Below are 19,313 nucleotides of genomic sequence, written 5' to 3'. Positions count from 1 at the left end.
TATAAGCATATCATTAGCTCCCGCTATTAAAAAAATTCTACCCCACTTGGCTGCTACTCAGAAATTTTGTAATACCAAAAATAGCCTAAATTAAATAGTCCTGTCTGCTCATATTATTCATTGCGGTTTCCTTGAATTTAGGATTTTATGTTTTAAACGACAAGGGCGGTTTAATTTTATCTGACGAAAGAGAAAAAGATAAGCATTTGCGTAATTAAACAGTACGAAAATAAACATTTGCGGAAATGGTGTTTCAAAAAACACTTCGGTTCGCTTTGTACTCATATAACAGCATTTAAGAGATGATGAAGTTTTATTACTGCTTCAGTGCTCTTTTTTTAAGGCGAATTTTTTTCTTTGTGCTTTTCAACCAAGTCTTTAAGAGCAAGGTTACTTATTAATAGCCTATAAAAATATATTACACTTCACTTCAGTTGTGAAATACACAGAGATATTTATTTTTGCACCTGAGAACGTCAAGAGATTCAGTGCCAGAAAACTGCAGGTGTCGTTATAGCACGCAAAATGCTGACGGTTTAATTCTTCTCTAATAAATTACCAGTCGTATATTCCAAAGCCGTTTTATTTATATTTAAATATATATTCTAATAGATGTTAGAAACGGAGCAACAGGAAAAAAAGGCTTGTGTTTACATATTATATATTTTATGGCCTAATACTGCGAAGTAGCAAAATGTGAAGCCATGTTCTGACTCACAGTATGTTTCTCAGCTATGCAAATCTTTTTCCCTAAATTATGCAGAACTTTTTATAAGATTTTCAAGGGAAAGTCGGATGCTTCCCAGAAATAGCTATGTGTCCTCAGAATTTCTACAGTATATATTTACATATTTAAACATTACATCATCCATAGGAAACTGAGAAAAGGTTTGACACTATGTTCTTTTTTCTGAAAATACAATACATATTCTTGGGGAAAGTAATCAGATTATGTAATATTTTAGAGCGTTCATTGTAATATTCACATATGGGTTGTTTAGAAAAGGCAATCTGATGTGGATAACCACATGACTTCGGCCTATTAAATTAAGCACATTTTCGCTTCATTCCATTTAAATTTATTTCGTCGAATTTCGTTAAATATATATTTTTCATTCAGTCATTTCAGTTTTCACTTCGCGACAAGAAAAAAAACATGAAAACTCAAAACATCTTCATTAAAAATTGTAAAATACAGAAAAGCATAAAGTACCAAATACAGCTAAAACCAGTTATAAAACAATTTGTACAATTAAAATTAGATATTATACGCAAAAGCAAGCAATTCGTATCAGCGGGCAGAACGCAGATGTTTCGGTGCACAAAACTGGAAGTTTATTTTTTGTCCTACTCAGAAAAAAGAGAGTGAAGTTGGTACAGAAACTGAATTCATTATTCTACTAAGAGTTTCAAATGCAAACAATAGGCAGCTTTGTTAGACTTAGTAACACTAAACAACTTTTAAATTCTTGATAATTCTACATCTTTTGCATTCACATTAACTAATGGCATAAAAACCTTAACCGGAGCATAGCAACATAATTCAATCCCTTTTGGATACTCATTTTTGAATTATGTGAGATACATACATACGTACGTACGCACGTACATACAGATGTCACAAAAACGTCTCTTCTGAATTCATTTTACGATCGGTTTGGCGTAAAAGAGTCCTTTATTCTGTCCTTATGTACAGATGTCATGCAAAACCTCGTTCAGATGGATTCGAGAGCGATCAAAATGGATATTTTCGTTGTAACATGTTACCCGAAAATTTTTGCAATTACAGCACTTCATTTTCTTCGCACAAGGAGGTAAATATCGTTTGGTTTATAATTATAATTCATTAATATATAATATGTAAACACAAGCTTTTTTTTAAAGCCTGTCTTTAACTCTTCATACTTGTTTCGGAGTAAATTCGTCTACAGTAAATTTCTTATATTTAGTATAGATGTTTTTCTCCTTTCTTCTTTAGAAATGATTTATCTACACAAAAATTATATGAAAAGTTTTCTTTCGGCTTTTCGTTTAGCTGAATTACCTTCTTTAATTTCGTTTTCTTAAATTTTGAGTTTATTATTATTATTATTATTTTATTTTTACGATAATGATTTAACAGTTTGCCTTTTTTTTAGGTTTAACATTTATTAATGGAATATTAATTTGCCAGAATTTTTTATCTAGCCCATTTTTCTCGTATATCTATTTGAAGGATTCTAAATTTATACGGTTTAATTTTTGTACAGTATTATTTGCTCGGGGTAACGTCAGAGCAGATGATTTATTTAAAATTAATCTTGATGATTGATTATCGTGATGATTTATTTAAAATTTAAAAAATAAGTTTATTCTATAATATGCTTTTTGAAATTTTATCTTTAAATGTTTTAATTACCTTCCATTTTGTTTTTAATTTTCTCGCTCTTGAATTGTATTATGAATTTATTACTATAATCATCCAGATAAAAATCAGAAACGTGGCTGTGTTGAAAATTGTTCGGCTGCTCCTTAAAAAAGACTAAAATACTTTCAACTATATATTATATTATACTATTTTTTTTTCATTATTTTACTGATTCTTTTTTTAATTTTGATTTTTGTTCTTATTGTTAGACTGTTAGCCACCTATTTATGACTTAATCACTATCTCTTGATTATATGTATGTCCCAATACTTGTAAGCACATAAAACACAAATAAATGCATAACACATAAATTACATAAAAACGCATGTAACATATATTGTAGGAATAAATTACTCAAGCGTTTGAATAAACACATAAAACACTTATAAACACATAAATCACATATCTGTGCATGAGACATATAAGCAGATACAGTTATGATATATATACGAGTATAATATTTACTACGATTAAAATGCTGTTAATTGCTTGAAATTCGACATTATTTGCATGACCCGGCACAGAAGTTAAGATATGCAAGGATCTTATGTTAAACTAACTTAGTTACTATGATTTGGAATTTTTCTTTAACAACTTCTTTCCGTATTCCTCACCAAAATGTAAATTGGTTTAAGTCTATTTAAGCTGAGAGCTTTTGGATCTTAGTTAGACTTGGAAGTTGATCAAAAATATTAAAGCATCTTACACGAGTAATAGGCCCCCTGCATTTTCAGAACCAAGTGGCGACAGCCAGTCGAGAAAAAGTGGAATTATTTGCGGAACACTTACAACTACAGATCACATCAAATGACTGGCCAAATGATCAAGAGTTTGAATTGAGAACACTTCTCTATGTGCGCGACTGGCTAAATTCGCCAAATGCACATAACTTAATTAGTTTAACTACTTCCTTGAAAATGGGTGATATCATCAGAAAGCTTAAATTATAAAAGACTCCTGGCTTAGATGAAAACGAACGAAGCCAACAGAAATCTGCCCAGAAATATTATATGCAAATTTGTCAGCATTTTTAACGCATGTCTCACAAACTCATAATTTTCCAAAACAATGGAAAGAGGCTAAAATTATAATGATACCGAAACCGGGTAACAGTCATGTACAACCTGAAGGTTATAGACCGATCAGTCTCTTGTCTGGTCTAGGTAAAGTGTTTGAACGTGTAATACTGGCAAGAATGAAACCTTATTTCAAACTCTTTCCTCCTGAACAGTTTGGTTTTCGTGAAACTCTACTCACTACAAAACAGCTTGTAAGGTTAAGATTTCGCAGGCGCAAACCTGCACTCCAAAATGCATGTTGCTATCCTCATTCTGGACGTGGAGAAAGCCTTCGACCGCGTCTGGCATGAGGGATTCATAGCCAAACTCATTAATCTCCAATTATATCGAGAACTTATCCTGCTCATCCTTTCATTCATCTCGAATGGAACCTACCGGATTTTCGTCGGAGATCATCTTCCAGAAAAGTCCTAGGTGGACTGTCCCATGGTTCGGTAAATGGCCCTGTACTTTATCTGTTTTATGAATCAGGCTTCCCTGTGGTGCAACTTAACAACAATGCAATCCAAGTCTGTTATGCGGATGATACCGCCTTCGCGGTAAAATCAGCCAACGTCAGTCACGCCATTAAAATGCTGCAAACCATCATTCCGAGTTTTAAACAGCGGCGTAGGTACTGGAAAATATGCATTAATACCCAAACCTCACAGCTCCTGCTTGTTAGACGGAAAAGTGGGAATTTAAAGCCAAAAAAAATGTCGCCCTTTTCAATGAGCCGGTATGCATTGTTGCAAAGGTTAATTATCTAGGAATCATCATTAAGGTATCTGCCTACTTTCGGAGCACTTTTTTTTTAAAACATAGAATGCTGATGAAATATATATTTATTTAGTCAAAATATGATATCAAATCATGAAAATAGGTAAATTTTTAGGAATATTTTTAAATTTTTGAAATATATGCAATTTTATGCAAATTTTTAGGAGAATTTAACACTTACGTTAAATGCCGTATATTTTTTCTCACAGCATATATTTCAATTTTTTTTAAACTGTATACTACTACAACACTTATCTGTGTTATGAACTAAAATGTATATGATATTTCTAAAATTTACTAAAATATGTGTAATTACATGAAAAAACACAGTTTTTTGTAAAATATTTCTTATCATTTTATGTAGAAATACTTATAAAACAATAAAATTAATAAATATTACTTAGATTGTAGCTTAAAACCTAATAAATAATATAGAAAACATTTTAGTGAAATTTAATAGAGATATCTTTAGAACATTTTGAGTAATTACATTTCTTGTATGTAAAAACACTAGAAAAATTAGTTTTTCAGAAAACGCATTTAAAGATTTCACATTAACAGAAAAACTGTTCTGTTGTATTTACACACTTAAAATTCTCCACATTTGTACATCACACCCTCCATATCTTTATACTTAAGTAATTTTGATTTCCTATTTGATTTTAATTTTTTTCTGGCTATTTTCGAAATGAGCGACGAATGAATTTTCGAGTTCTTTATTCTTTCGTTATCAATTCCAAAGTAATTTTTAATCATTTCTTGTTCAATTGATATGCCTAAATGTTCAAACACAGGAAGTAATCCAAGATACCCTGAATTAAAAATTAAAACGGCCATATATGCACCCAGCAACATAGTCTTTATACCTAATCGCAATGTTGCCAAACCCAGTTAAAAAAACCGCAATGTTGCCAGTCCCAGTTCAAAGAATTAAGGCAAATAATTATTGCCAGAAACAAAATAAAAGTACCCAGAATTAAAATGAAATGTTTTAGCACAATTTTACACACAAACAGTTAAAAAAAAAGCACGGATAACAACATTGTTTACCTTTAAGTTGAGCCTTTTAAATGGCACTTCCGGTCTTTCTGCTTTCACTTCCAGTGCAGTTAATTGGCTATACCTTCTCTTCTAATTACCACAAACGTAAAAATGAACCATTTTCGGAATCCTACAAAATTGACCTTTCAAATTGGGCAATAAAAAAATCGAATTTTTTCGCCGAAATCGTTTTTTTAACGTAGGCAGATACATAACAAACTTACGCGGACACATCACATTGATTACGTGGCAAACAAAGCGATTAAAGTCATGAAGTGTCTACTTCTTATCACAGGAAAATACTCAAAGCTTGATCTCTCAAAGAAAAAAACTCAGTTACACTTCAAGTATTAGACTTTTAATGACATGCTTCGCCAGCTTAGGCTACTGCTACTCCTTCGGATACTCTCAAGTTTCAAGTTGTGCAAAACAGATTTTTAAGAATCAGCACTAATGCACACTATTTTGTTCGAAATAAACTTCTTCGTGCTGATTTCAAACTGGATAGATTGGATAACTTTTTCAGGAAAGCTAACAAAACCTTCTTCGAGAGTGCTCAATATTGTGACCATATGAACTTTTTCCGAACTTTTCACTACGAAGGGCTCAATGCAGATAGATATCTTCGCCCTCACGCAGCCTTCATTCTGAGTGAAAACCAGGGCTTATGAAACCAGCACTTAGCTTAATTAACTTAGCTTAAGGTTCTTGCACACTTATGACACTATTTTATATAAATGTATTTTATTATAAATGTATTTTATTTTTAATATGGTCTTAAGTTCTTCCCCGCTCACTGGTGTTCCATTCAGGTGCTATTCATTAACAACTGGCATTGTAATTTGTCTTCCTATAGGAATGTGGGGCCTGGCAAGGGGTAGTTGAATGCATTGCAATTGCTCCTCGGCTAATGCAGAAGTCGAAATAAGCTGGTGATGAAAGCATCTTTTCGTGCTAAAAATGCTACCTTGTCACATACATTTTTTAGAGAAAATTCTTTGTTTTTGTTATAGCACAATATTGGAGCATGTTGTGCTAGAACAAAAACATTCAGAAGTTTCTGTACAAAAGTACGTTTTAAAATTTTAATCCTCCTTTTTCGCACAAAATGTCACTAATAATGACATATAATAATTTATTTATTTTAGAAATAAGTAACTCACATCATGATGTAAATGTCAAACGATCATGTGACTTTTTTTTCAGTTTGTAAAACTTTGATTTTTTAAGTCTACTTAATATCATTAATTACTTCGTAAACTGAAACCAGGGATCTACTATTAACTGTTTAAGACATATTCAATTATACAAAAGCCTTTGAACATATTATATAATCTAAGTTTCATATATATAATATGTAAACTACTGCGAAATGGAAATGGTTTTAATGTATTATTCTTTCAGTGAAAAAGTCTGGAACACTGGATTCCAAAACTTCCCAAGCTGAATTTGAGCGCTTTGAGAAAGAAGAAATGGGTAAATATTCAAATTTATTTTTAACAGACATATTTTAAAAGTCGTGATTTTGTTTATAAGTTCATTAAATACGTGGTATATCCAAGAATAATCTGAATTATTTTAAAATTACTTCGTTATGCTTTTAAAATTACAAATTTTAGTCTTTAAAGTGTTTTTCACAAACAATGACGTTTTTTCGAAACGTTTTCCTCACTGCTGGAAAGCTGGAAAAAGTTTTGGAACAGCATATTGGTCACGATACCGCGGCTTATTATTTCGCATTTCATTCATATCCCTCAACTGCTTTTTGGCCATTAAATAGCCTTTTTAGAGAACTTTCCTTATTTGTAAGAACAGAAACCCTCTCACCAAGCAAGAAGCAGATTTGGTGAGTTTAAGACACAAGCACCACGTTTTCTTTCTCAAACACTGATAGACGGAGAAAGTTTCTTCAAAAATCTGGCAAATAATCTTTGCACGATCTCGCTGCATTTTTCAAATATTTTCTCTGACATGTCTCTAATTTTAAGCTGGAAACCACTCATGCAGTTGGGATATACTTAGAACACTACTTTAAAAATTTGACGAAGCATAACAACGATCTCATATATAGTTTTTCCAATAAAAATGTGTGTGCACATTCTTTATTCTCTGCGATCGCACATCGCAATACTAGCTTGAATTTGCAACAGAGCCACATTCAAATGTGGTGACATCATTTGGTGACATGAACTGAAGACAAGCCGCTGTCAGATTGATGCCACCTGAAATGTAGGCACGGAAAATCAAGGTCTAGCAAAGGTTAACAAAATCTAGCCGCACTATCCATAATTAAGAAAGGTTCGTGTATAGTGCTGGTATTCTGGTTACTTTGGGGTACCCAAATGATGTAAAGTTCCTTTTTTAAAATTTTTAATCTATAACGCAATTGCCAGTTACATCATTCCGTACATAGTTTTTTTCGGTAAATGTACATTTGTGTATTTTACTGAGGGTACCATTTATTCTTGAGGCTCCCCTTGATCTAAAAGCTGTGTTAGTAATTTCAGTATTTAAATGGTAGTTTATTTGCTTTGATATATTTGACAAATGTCACATTTATTTTAACATTATCCTAAAACGTCTACTGGATCATCATGGATTTTCTTCGCAATAATTAAATTATTATAACAATAAATTATCGATATATTAAAAAAATTTTCAATAAGCCATCTTATACGGAAAATTAATTAATAAATAAACTTCTCTAGTTTATTTTAATAACACCTTAATAACTACGCTTTCTTGTTTAACTTCAACTTTCTATGTACTTTGTTTTATATTGCCCAATAAAGTATCATCCTGTTGTATTACATTCATTTAGAACATAAAACTTAATTAAAAACGATCAATATACTTGGAAGATTTCTTACGCGTGGAGATCTGGTATTATACTGTTTCCGCAACGCAATATTAATTTTAACTGGGTTCTTATTTGCAAAACCAAATCCGAGTAATGTCTCAGTTTCACGATTTACAGGAATCAACGCCTTGGTGAGCAATAAAGGACCTGGAAAACGTGAATCACAAAATCAAATACCGAATTCTATGGCGTCTCTCAAAGTGCAAGGTGGTTATAATTAAAGTTTCACTTTGAAATGGTCATAAAAGGAAAACTACTGGACTAAATGTTGTCAAACTTGATAATCGTATAAAGGAGCTCAAGGGAATTTATTTTCCGCGGGGAGGAAAATGTTCAAAAACTCACCACCAGGAGGAAACGCCGCTGTATGCGATATTGTTAAATGAAATAAGGGTCTCGACCCAACTCAGCCTTTTGGGTTTAACATGTTGTATACCCTGAAGAAACATTGACCTAAATAAAATTACCATTCAAAGTGGTTTAAAGGCGAAAATGGTCGAGTGCGACATCCGTGTAATGGAGAAATTCGTCCGTGAAAACCACAAATTAGCGATTAGAAAATGTGAGATCCCAAATCACTCGCAAAAGTGTGCGTATTCTGGAAACCGTTTCCTTACAGATCGATAATTTGTGATTTTTTAAGCCTGAATTCAGCTCTAAGACATGAAGATATCCGTTTAAAACGTTTTTATTCGTTTCTAAAACGAGACTGATTGTGGGGTAAGGCAAAACCACAATGGCTTTCCTGCTAAAAATGCCTCGTAGAAAGACATAAAATTTTTACAGAGGATGGCCAATTCCCCGTAAAAACTCGCAGACGGAAACCCGTACAACTGTACGGGTACCCGTAGGCCAAATCCCCGTAAAAACCCATAGGAAGAAACCCACACAGATTTACGGATACCCGTAGGTCAAATCCAAGTAAAAACCCATAAACAGAAACACGTATAACTGAACGGGTACCCATAGGCCAAATTCCCGTAGAAACCTATAAACAGAAACGTGTACAACTGTACGGATACGAGTAGGCCAAATCTCCGTAAAAACCCATAGAAACCTGTAGAATTGTAGACACCATGAACGAAATCTCAGTAAAAACCCATAGCCAGAAATCAGAACTTTATGCGTATCCATAGCCCAAATCTCCATAAAAAAATGGATAATCCGTAGGGCCTCATAAAAACCAGTACACAAAAACCTGTACACCTATATAGGTACCCATAGAACAAATCCCTGTAGAAATCAGTACACAAAAATCTACAGACCAATAAAGGTACCTCTTTTCAAAATCTCTGCACAAAACAGTAGACAAAAACCCATAAACAAAACCAATAGAATTATACCGTAGTGGAGTATCCATACACAGAATCGTACATATAACGGGTATCTATATACAGAATCCCTATGAAAAACAATACACAAAAATAGAACTGTAGATCAGATTTCCTAGTAATTAAAAACTAGTAATTAAAAACATAACCCAGAAGTACATAATTAGCACTGACGAAATGTACAGAACTACATGGCGGAGAAAGCATGTAGAGTAATTTTAAATAAAATTCAATGCGAGCAAACTTCATAAAATTTTAAAAATATCTAGAAGCCTACAAGCTCCTGTCCTTCTATATACATGTCAGTATTTATAAACATATTATAAAATATTTGTATACAAATAAATTTTCTTTACAAATAACAAACAAATAACAAACTCTTTACAAAATTTAAAAATTCTCTTTACAAATAATACAAATAAATTCTCTTTACAAAATTTTAAACTCCCTTTATATAATTTTGAAAATAGAAAGATAATAATCAAAAATCATAATTCAGAAATCATTGAATGATATATGTACATATATATATATATGTAAGAAAAATAAAGAATATGTAAAAGATTAAATTAGAAGCGTAAAATTAATTTTCCTTCTCTACTCTAAATATAGTAATCTCTTTGCATTGCGTCATTTCGAGATTAATCCATGTCATATGCCTGTTATATAATTCTGATGTTGTAAATGGAACTAAAACTCAAACAGCCAATAGTAATTTTACAGCAGTATTAATTATCAAATAAAAATGCATTGAGAACCAAAACTAACTCAGTGTGAATTAAGATTTCATCCTCAACATAACGCACTTGCTTTCTATGCTTTGGCCTAACAGGACTGCAGTCTGTCTGTTCCTTCTTTCTCACTACAAATTTATCAAAAATGTAAACTTTTGGAATAGGCATAAATAATGTGCCAACTTGTTTGTGGCTTCAACATATTTGCTGAATAAAAAGGTGAATTAAAACTACCTCGATTGACAAATTTCTTATTCATTGTGGACTGGAGTTTCAACATCTCTAAGGCATCTAAATTCTTGCGGATTCAACCACCTGCATTCGACTACAGAATCTATTATATAAACATATATATATATACATATCATTTGATGATTACAAATCATGACTTTGATTTTATATATATATTATTGATTTGATTATAAATATATAACTTAAAAAGTACTTAAAAGTAATATATAACTTATTAAAGTACTGTATCTCATTGCATATATTAGTATTTCAGTTCTTTAACTGGGAAATTAAACAATGGCATATAAACACATCAGCTTTTCTAAAAATTTGATACCTATGAGAAATGTATTGCCAAGAGATGATACTTTCTAGCATCTGCTTCAATTATAAGCTACCTACAATGCACTAAACCAAATTTAAACAAAACTAAAGAAAACCCTAATTTCCAGGAAGAGAAACACTATTACAAGTAAAAATATTAAATAAACAAGCAAGCAAAAAGAATAAGGGACTTGCAAATTAGAAACTTAACAAAGAGTTCAAATTTAGCATACTTGTTATCCCCTTAAAACTCGTTTACCACTGATAGCAACACCCTGCAGCTTATTATGACATGCATACACATAGATGTTTTGCGTGGAAGAAAGGAGGAATCATAGAATATAATGTAGTGAATAAATAATAATATAAAAACACTGTGTAGAACACCTCTTTACAATACTTTTAATGTTACCTGTATCTCTCATAATATAAATGAAAAATCAATATAAAGATATAATAAACGTAATAATACCCAAAATGCAATAAATTGTACTGTAACCAAACAAACTTTAAAAAATGTACAAGTCACAACAAAAACCGATTCTCAACCCACAGTTCGGGAATTAAGGAAATATCTCATAGCGTACAATATTTTAATGTGTATCTCACTTTTAGTGCTATATAATCTTCCACATACTTTATTTAAATAAAATCTATAATAGGTATTTATACTATATGTAGTTTTCGATGTAAAAAAGATTAATTATTAACTTTCGTACTGTAAAAATTCCATCTCTGTGAATAAGTATGAATATACTCATACTCATATACACTTAATTATACGTATCTATTTATTAAATAACTAATTTAATGAAATTAAATTCCCTATAGGAAAAAATATATAAAATTACCATTTACCTATATATATATAATTAATTTATTGTTAAAAAATCTGATGTGTACACCACATGATTTCCTTGTACGGAATATTAAATTATACGCATTTTTTTTTTGCATTTCGTTTAAACTTATTGGATTGAATTAAACCTACTTCGCCGACAGCGCATAAACCACAATAGAATAAATGCATTCTTTAAAATTCACTCTGTTTGTTTACCATAGCGACACTCTGGCACTAGGTTCACTTAACAGTATTATATTTCATTCATATTATAACTCAGAATGCACAAAATTTATATTATTTAAAGAATTATCTAATCGTTGCCACATGTTCTATTCAAATACTCTAATAAAGCTAGAACGATGTGTAAAAGAAATTAAGCAAACAAAACAAAAACGAAACAGTTTTTTCACAGACGATTGAGTATTTCCCATTCAATTAATTCAGTTCTCACTTCACGACAAGGCAAAAATACATAAAACTCAAAACATATGTATTAAAAATTACGAAGTAAATCTTAAACACTTATTTCCTCAAAACATTACACAAAGGATTAAGCATGATTTAATTCTTAATAATAAATGAAGGCTTTATCTTTGTTGTTGCAAAGCTTAGTCTCTCTAGATTGTCAACAAACCTACTATTCTGCTGCTTTAAATGTAGACGAACATCTCCACCATGTTATTTAAAAATTAGGCTTAACCGCACTTAAAAAGCTTTTAAATTGTTGATAATTCTACAAATATTGCTTCCAGATTTCCTAAAGGCATAAAACCTTAACCGTAAAATAAGAACAACAGAATTCAATCATTTTTAAAGCAAAAAGTGCACAATTTACAAACATATAAGAGTAAAGAAACTGAGATCACTGAGCCGGGTAACAGAATATATATACGTTTGGTCCGGCCTATTGCAACCAAAATACGAGGTGCACATCTACATGTTATAGCAGTCCTATATACAAAATTTCAACGTTCTGAGGATACTCGTTTTTGAGTTATGCGAGATACGTACGTACGCACGTACGTACATACAGACACCACGAAACATTCTCTTCGTGATTCATTTTAAAGCAGTTTTATAACTTTTCTGGAGGAAAAAGAGTCTTTTATTCTGTCCTTACGTACGCAAAAACATGGTTAAATTGCATTCGAAAGCGGTCAAAATGGATATTTTCGTTGAAATATGCTGCCTGAAACTATCCGCGATTACAATACTTCCTTTTTATTTCGTACAAGGAAGTAAAACTTTTTTCATATATCATCTCCAAGGAACATAAATTAAATTAGAGCGATGAACTATTGGAATAAATTTGAGTCAGTGTTTTAGATATAAGTTATTTAGATTTCTATTGTAGAAAAATACTTAAAAAACTGTATAGAAATATTTATTTTGAACCGTAAAAATTCTAAATAGTAAAATTAAATGTAAACTTTAGAGTACTGAACAGGTACCTATTGTTATTGACAGTACATTATATAATATAAAAATGTCTCTTCATGCTGAGCATTTCCAGTATTTACACGGCCAAATGAAATTTATACAATGCAGTAGTTAGCAATATAAATAAATCTTCTACACAGCCTTATACACGCACAGTTAAAATTATTGTCATTGCAATTAAGCGGATGTTAGTAGATATAGTCACATTTGTTTACAAACAGTCTTATTTACGTTAATATCTATACAAACAAATAAACTTAGTGCAGAAAATTGTAACTACCATTTCCGCAGTATAACTAATGAAAAAAAATAATGTTTAAATATTACTCTAACTATATTTGAAAGCAATGCTAAAACAGTGCCCTTACAAGACTCATGATTTGAAAAGCTTTGGTTTTAATTGTCTAGTAAAAATCTTTTAATTACTTCTGCAAAATTCATACCCACGTAAACATTACTGCACCTAAATCAATTGATTATGCAGTGAAACGTTACTAAAGCAATTAACTCCATAATTCTAGATAATGCCAGTTTCTTGTAGCCTTCCAAAGCTGTCAGTGATTTTAAATACTGTTATTTAATTATGTTCCTAACATATGTGCCACTGTCAGAGGTGGTCATTTAAGAAAATAACCACTATATGAGGTTTTCACTTAACGTAATTATTTCAAATAAATAATTCAGTTTGTATACTCCCAAGACTAGCACATTTAATATTACATAAACTCTATCAATTATTCACAAATCTATTTCAATTTCAAAAGCAATTTATGAAAAAAAATCATTTGAAATGTTCTTTATCAAACTAATAATAATGAAAATTAAAATATGCATAAGAATGATTATATGTGTTTTAACAAAATAGCACAAAATATTTAAGGTAACAATGTGGTTCTAGTCTCATACTTGTCAAGAAAAATAGACCCCCCCCCCAAGAAAAAAACAATGTAAGCTATACTATGATCATCTAAATTTTCACACAATTTTAGTAATGGAAAAAAGATTCCTTAGCTTGTACGTCTTGTCTACCTCACTCAATAAGTAATAAACACATTAAATATTTCAATGTTTACTTCATTAATAAAACTTGCCTTTTTTGTTCGCGAAATATAATTAGTACATTTTTTAAGACAGAAAAAAACATTCTTTCTGCTCAGCCACATCACATTAGTCGAAAAATTGAAAATTGAATCTTGCAAGATCATTTTTAAGTAAGGTATGCTCACATTTATTAGTACATAATATTCAAACGATAAAGCATCTACATAATAAGCTTTAAAAAGTATTTCTAAACTGTAATAAAAAAAAACAAATTTTCAAAAATACAGTTTTTGTAGAATGCAAAAACTACATTTGTGCATCGGATGTGAACACACCGAGCCAAATTATCCCTTTTCAGCCTTTAAGCACATTGCTTTTTAGGATAAAATAAAGATGTAATTTCAATTTCACGCCCAGAAACGCTTATTTCAGAACTAGTCAACTATCAGCAATGTTCTCTCAAAAATTAGACACGATTACATGTGCATGGCTTTAGTGGTATTTGCTTTCATATTCACAGTCAGTGCTGGTATTTTATTATTTACTATTAATATCTAGACAGTAAAACATAGTAAAATTTGTAATATAGTAAATCATAGTAAATTATTTATTGCATTACTACAGCCTACTCTCCAGCACGATCATAACACAAACATCTCATAACAACATTAACAGAACGCCGCCATATTGCTTGTTTGGGAAATTTCTTCTCGTTGAGGTAGAGGGGGAGTGAGGGGGAATTTTTTCCTCACGTTAGCGTTAACACGGAGAAAAATAGTTTTGCGATTGTGAATGAACATGGTCGCGTTAAAGAGATGATGGCTGATACCGGTGTTTATTTGTAATATCAGAAATGTAAGTGCATATGTGTGTGGATTCAGAGAACCAACTCGTGCAAAAACCACCTCCCTAAGATGACCGCCTCTGAAAAGGTCTCTGGAAAGAGACCAGTATTTCTGAAAACATAAGTGTATTTTGGTATTGAGCATTCCCTCTGTAAGACGACCATTCACAAAGAAAATTCTGCAAGTGTGGCTGGTCGCCTTAGAGATATTCATTTCGTAGAGATAACCTCCTAAAGACAACCGCCTCTAATAGATAAACATATTTCTGAGAACATAAGTATATATTGGTATTAAGCATCACGTCTCTAAGGTGACCACTTGCGAAGATACATTTCTATTTGCGGCTGGTCACCTTAGAGAGACCTCGTTGTGTGTGGTGTATATGATTACTGTTATTGTTTCCGACAAAAGCTCTTTAAAAATCAAATAAATAAGCCTATTTAGTAAAAAAAAAATCCTCTAAAACGACCACCTGCGCTTCCAGGTTGCTCTGATGGTCTTAAAGAGATCACATTTTCATTCTATTATTTTATTGTTTACAAAAAGTCTATTAACGTCAGATAGAAAATTAGCATAAACCCATATAAACCAACAGAAGATTTATTATTATATTGATACCTGTAAGAAAACCAGTAAAAGTCAATTTAAACCAATATAAACCAGTAAAAGTTTCTGACACTGATGTTGGTTGTATAGGTGTCAATTGATACCAGTAAGAAAATCCCACAGAGATCAATAGAAACCAGTAAAGTCAGTAGAGACCAGCAAAAATTTTATAGGAACCAGTAAAAAGTTTTACTGGTTTCTATGGAGCATTTTGAAACCAGTAAGTAAAACCCACATAGACCAACAGAAACCAGTAAAATTCAATAGAAACCCATAAACTTTTATGGGTACCCATAAAACATTTTACTGGTTTCTATGGGGCATTTTTAGCAGGGTTATAAATGGCTTACGGCAGGAAGAAGCAAATGGTTTATGAAAATAATCTAAGCAATTTAGCGTAATTGAAAGATGCGATGCACTGACATGTAACATTCCTTCCGATAAGCTAACAACTGCTGTTGAGAGTGCAGTAGTACGATTTAACTTGCTTTCGGAAAATGGTGGACGCCGCATTAAATATGCTTTGTAACACGTTTCAGAAACGGGTAAACACATTTTAAATCGATGTCTGCATGTCTTATTTCGTTTAACAGTATTGCATACGGCGGCATGTCCTCCCTGGTGGTGAGTTTTTGAACTATTTTTTTTTTTTTTTTTTTTTTTTTTTTTTTTGCGGAAAATAAATTCCTGTGACCTCCTTTATAAGGTTACCAAGTTTGGTAACGTTTGGTCCAGTAGGTTTCCTTTTATGGCCATTTCAAAGTGCAACTTTAATTATAACCACCTTGTATCTCGACTATGAAACAGACTTCAAATTATGAAGTATGCCCGAAAAAATAAAATGTCGATTGCCGTTTTCTTTCTTAATAGTCATTTGATAAGATTAAACAAAATTCCAGTTACCTGTAAAAGAACTTTTAGGAGATAAATACATAAAGTGTTGACACAAGCTGTCCAAAATCGTTTTTATCGCTTTGCTTAATATGCACGTAGACTTGTAGTTTCTGTTCACTTATAAGACATTGCATTATGCAAAGGAATTGAACGGATGAGCATTCCTCCAGTTCTCCATCTGATTTAGTTCGGATAGCTCTGAATCATACTATCACCTAAATGTATAATTAGGATGGTACAGAGTAGCATCAAATTCTCTTCACGGACGAATCAGTATTCTGTTTGGAGCCAGACGATTTTCGTATCTTCATATAAAGAGAACATAACATAAAATTAACATGCAGGACAAAGTGTAGGTAGAGAAAATCAAAGCGCGGAAGTAAGTACTGGCGGAGGCACAAATGAGATTCTTGGACTTTTAAGTCTTGCTGTATGCTGCAGCCTTTGCCGACCTCTTCTTTTAATGAAAATTAACGTTGGATGTCACAAAATTTGTGTAATGGAATGCAGTCGTTTGGAGAACGAAATCAAACATATAGAGTAACCAACATATTCACTGGATCTGCATCCAATAAAATCTGCGTGGAATTCTTTACAGAGAAATGCTGATGCTCGGCCAAGATCTCCTTTGACAATTCGGCAGCTGGCGATTACCTTTGGGGAGGAATAGAAAAAATTGCCTCAGAATTTGCTGAATCTCCGTGTAAAATCCCTGCCATGCATATGTTCCGTTGTTTTAAAAGATCAGGAGATCACAGTTTAGCCTTGTTAATGTTCTCATGTTAGCATAACATCTTCAGGAAAATGTAGTTTAATTTTCTTACTTCCGAATGTTCAAACATTTGAAAGCTCAAAATATGCCTGAAAGTCAAATTTTCTAGTGGCTTTCAGAGAAGATTTGAATTTACTTTGTAGAACTATGTAGACCCATCCACTGCAATTTTTCTCAAAAGTATGAATGCAACATAAATATTTTCTAAAAAAGATGACTGATTCTTTAATTATTTTGGCATTGTATTATTGATCAAATGTTTGCAAAGAAATAAAATGTTCTTACTTTATTTTACTACAGCAAAGAAATCGCCCAAAAGTCCCTGGGGTAAAATGAAAACAATGATACAGATCCGTAAGGATAATCGCCAACAAAAAAGCGAAAGCAGCAGCAGCTCGCCTAGAGATGCCAAACCCAGCAAACCAACCAATGGAAATCAAGAACAAACCAATGGTCATTCATCAAGCCGACGAACTCAAAGAACAAATCATCGTCTCGTTTACCAAGATGGAAGTAAGATTTTACATCAAATTTACTAGAAGTGGTTATCGATTAAAATTTCTCTTATTTTAATTTTTTACTGTATTGAGAATAGATTTTGCTCAATACCAAAAGAAGATTTCAGAGATATTCATTTCCAATGTTCCTTATACCATTTTTCACCAGCAATTGAGTAGTAAAATCGATGAACACTAAATCAAAGCCCGACGAATGGGCTAGCTCCTCTAGTAAGGAGATTTGTAGCTTTCCCGATGCTGTGGATTTATTTTCCTTAAACTGACACTCTTTACACGCCATCGTGAAAAACAAAATTTCGTTTTAATCGGACATAAAGCAATGTTAATATTTACAAAAATTGTTCAAATGAAGGACCACCAACTACAACGTATGCATCAAAATGGCGACGAAGTGATTAGCAGTTTGTAAAAGGTCTGGTATTTTACACACTTCGTTTATTTATTATGTGCTAAGGAGTTTATTTATTACGTGCTCCATTCGGCTAAGGAGGGATGCCCTGTGGAAGACAGAAACTACCTTTTATCCACATTACACATGGGTAAGGCCACGAAAGCGTCCATGCGTCTAGTTCATTCAATAAGGCTCGAGTTCCAGACTGAACTCTTTAGCGGCTTTTACCGGTCGGGTGGTTGGGGGGAGGGCATTTCATATCCTTCTGCAACAGAATTTTGCTGGCGAAAAAAAATGACAGCCAATCTGTGTTTCGCAAATAAGATTCGTCGTCGTTGAAATGCGAGTACTGCAGTTGCTGATCATATATTTGAATAATGCTTATGAATATTAAACACGGTTTCTTGTAAATATCCGCAATTAAAACGATTTTGCATTTTTCATTTCTTCGCATTTACTAGCTTCCTCGGTCACGTTTTGCACTATAATGTACTCTTTACTATGAAAAATTGTTAATTTTACCACATTTCATCAACCTTTAACGTTGTAAACATCCATCCTGTTACACCCTATATAGTAGAAGATGCATATCATTGCATTATAAATTAACCTTATATTAAAGTTTACTGAAAATTAACGTGTGAGTATTTAAGTTAAAAAACAAACTAAATTTAGGATCATAAGCACATAAACTAAGCGGAAATTAATTTATGCGTATAAAGTATAGGAAGTAGTTGCGTTTATGAAATGTTTTAGGTATCCCTTGTAAACTGTGAAAGAATTTTATTTTACCGTACTTTGCTTTATTTCAGATGCAGAAGACTTGATACTGTACTGAAATAATTTAAAGGTTTCTGAAACTTTTTATCCCCAGGTTTTCATCGGAGAAAAATATATACAAAGAAATATATATAAGAATTAAGTAATCTGAATTTTTTGGAGGTGATAAGATAAAATTTGTTTCTGAAGAACGGGGTTTTAAAACTATAAATGGCGAAACGGAACTTATCACCTGTAACCGGATACATCTTACGCATGAGTTAAGGTAAGAATAATGATCTAGAAGTCTCGCTTAGACCACGAAGCCATCCATCCTTTGCAGCCATGCACAGAAATTTGCACAGAAATTGCATAGTCAACATATCTTTACTAACATATCTTTACTACCGCCAAATCATCGACATCAATCATTAAAT

General features: G+C 32.1%; 1 protein-coding gene across 2 annotated transcripts in view; it reads left to right on the top strand.

Annotated features, from left to right (window-relative positions):
* The window catches only part of LOC118192302 (uncharacterized), a 128,786-nt gene that overhangs the window by 67,530 nt on the left and 41,943 nt on the right, over positions 1–19,313 (top strand). For both annotated transcript variants that reach the window (XM_035363243.2, XM_035363242.2), the window contains exons 3-4: positions 6,691–6,762; positions 17,509–17,721. In XM_035363243.2, coding sequence (XP_035219134.2) covers positions 6,691–6,762; positions 17,509–17,721 — 285 coding nt within the window. The remainder of the gene's footprint in view (positions 1–6,690; positions 6,763–17,508; positions 17,722–19,313) is intronic.

This window comes from Stegodyphus dumicola, chromosome 2, assembly GCF_044657685.1.
Source record: "Stegodyphus dumicola isolate Sdum_Otavi_A_Nest chromosome 2, ASM4465768v1".
Classification (NCBI taxonomy): Eukaryota; Metazoa; Arthropoda; class Arachnida; order Araneae; family Eresidae; genus Stegodyphus; species Stegodyphus dumicola.
Note: the sequence above shows the minus strand (reverse complement) of the source record. Positions and strands in the feature narration are given on the sequence as shown.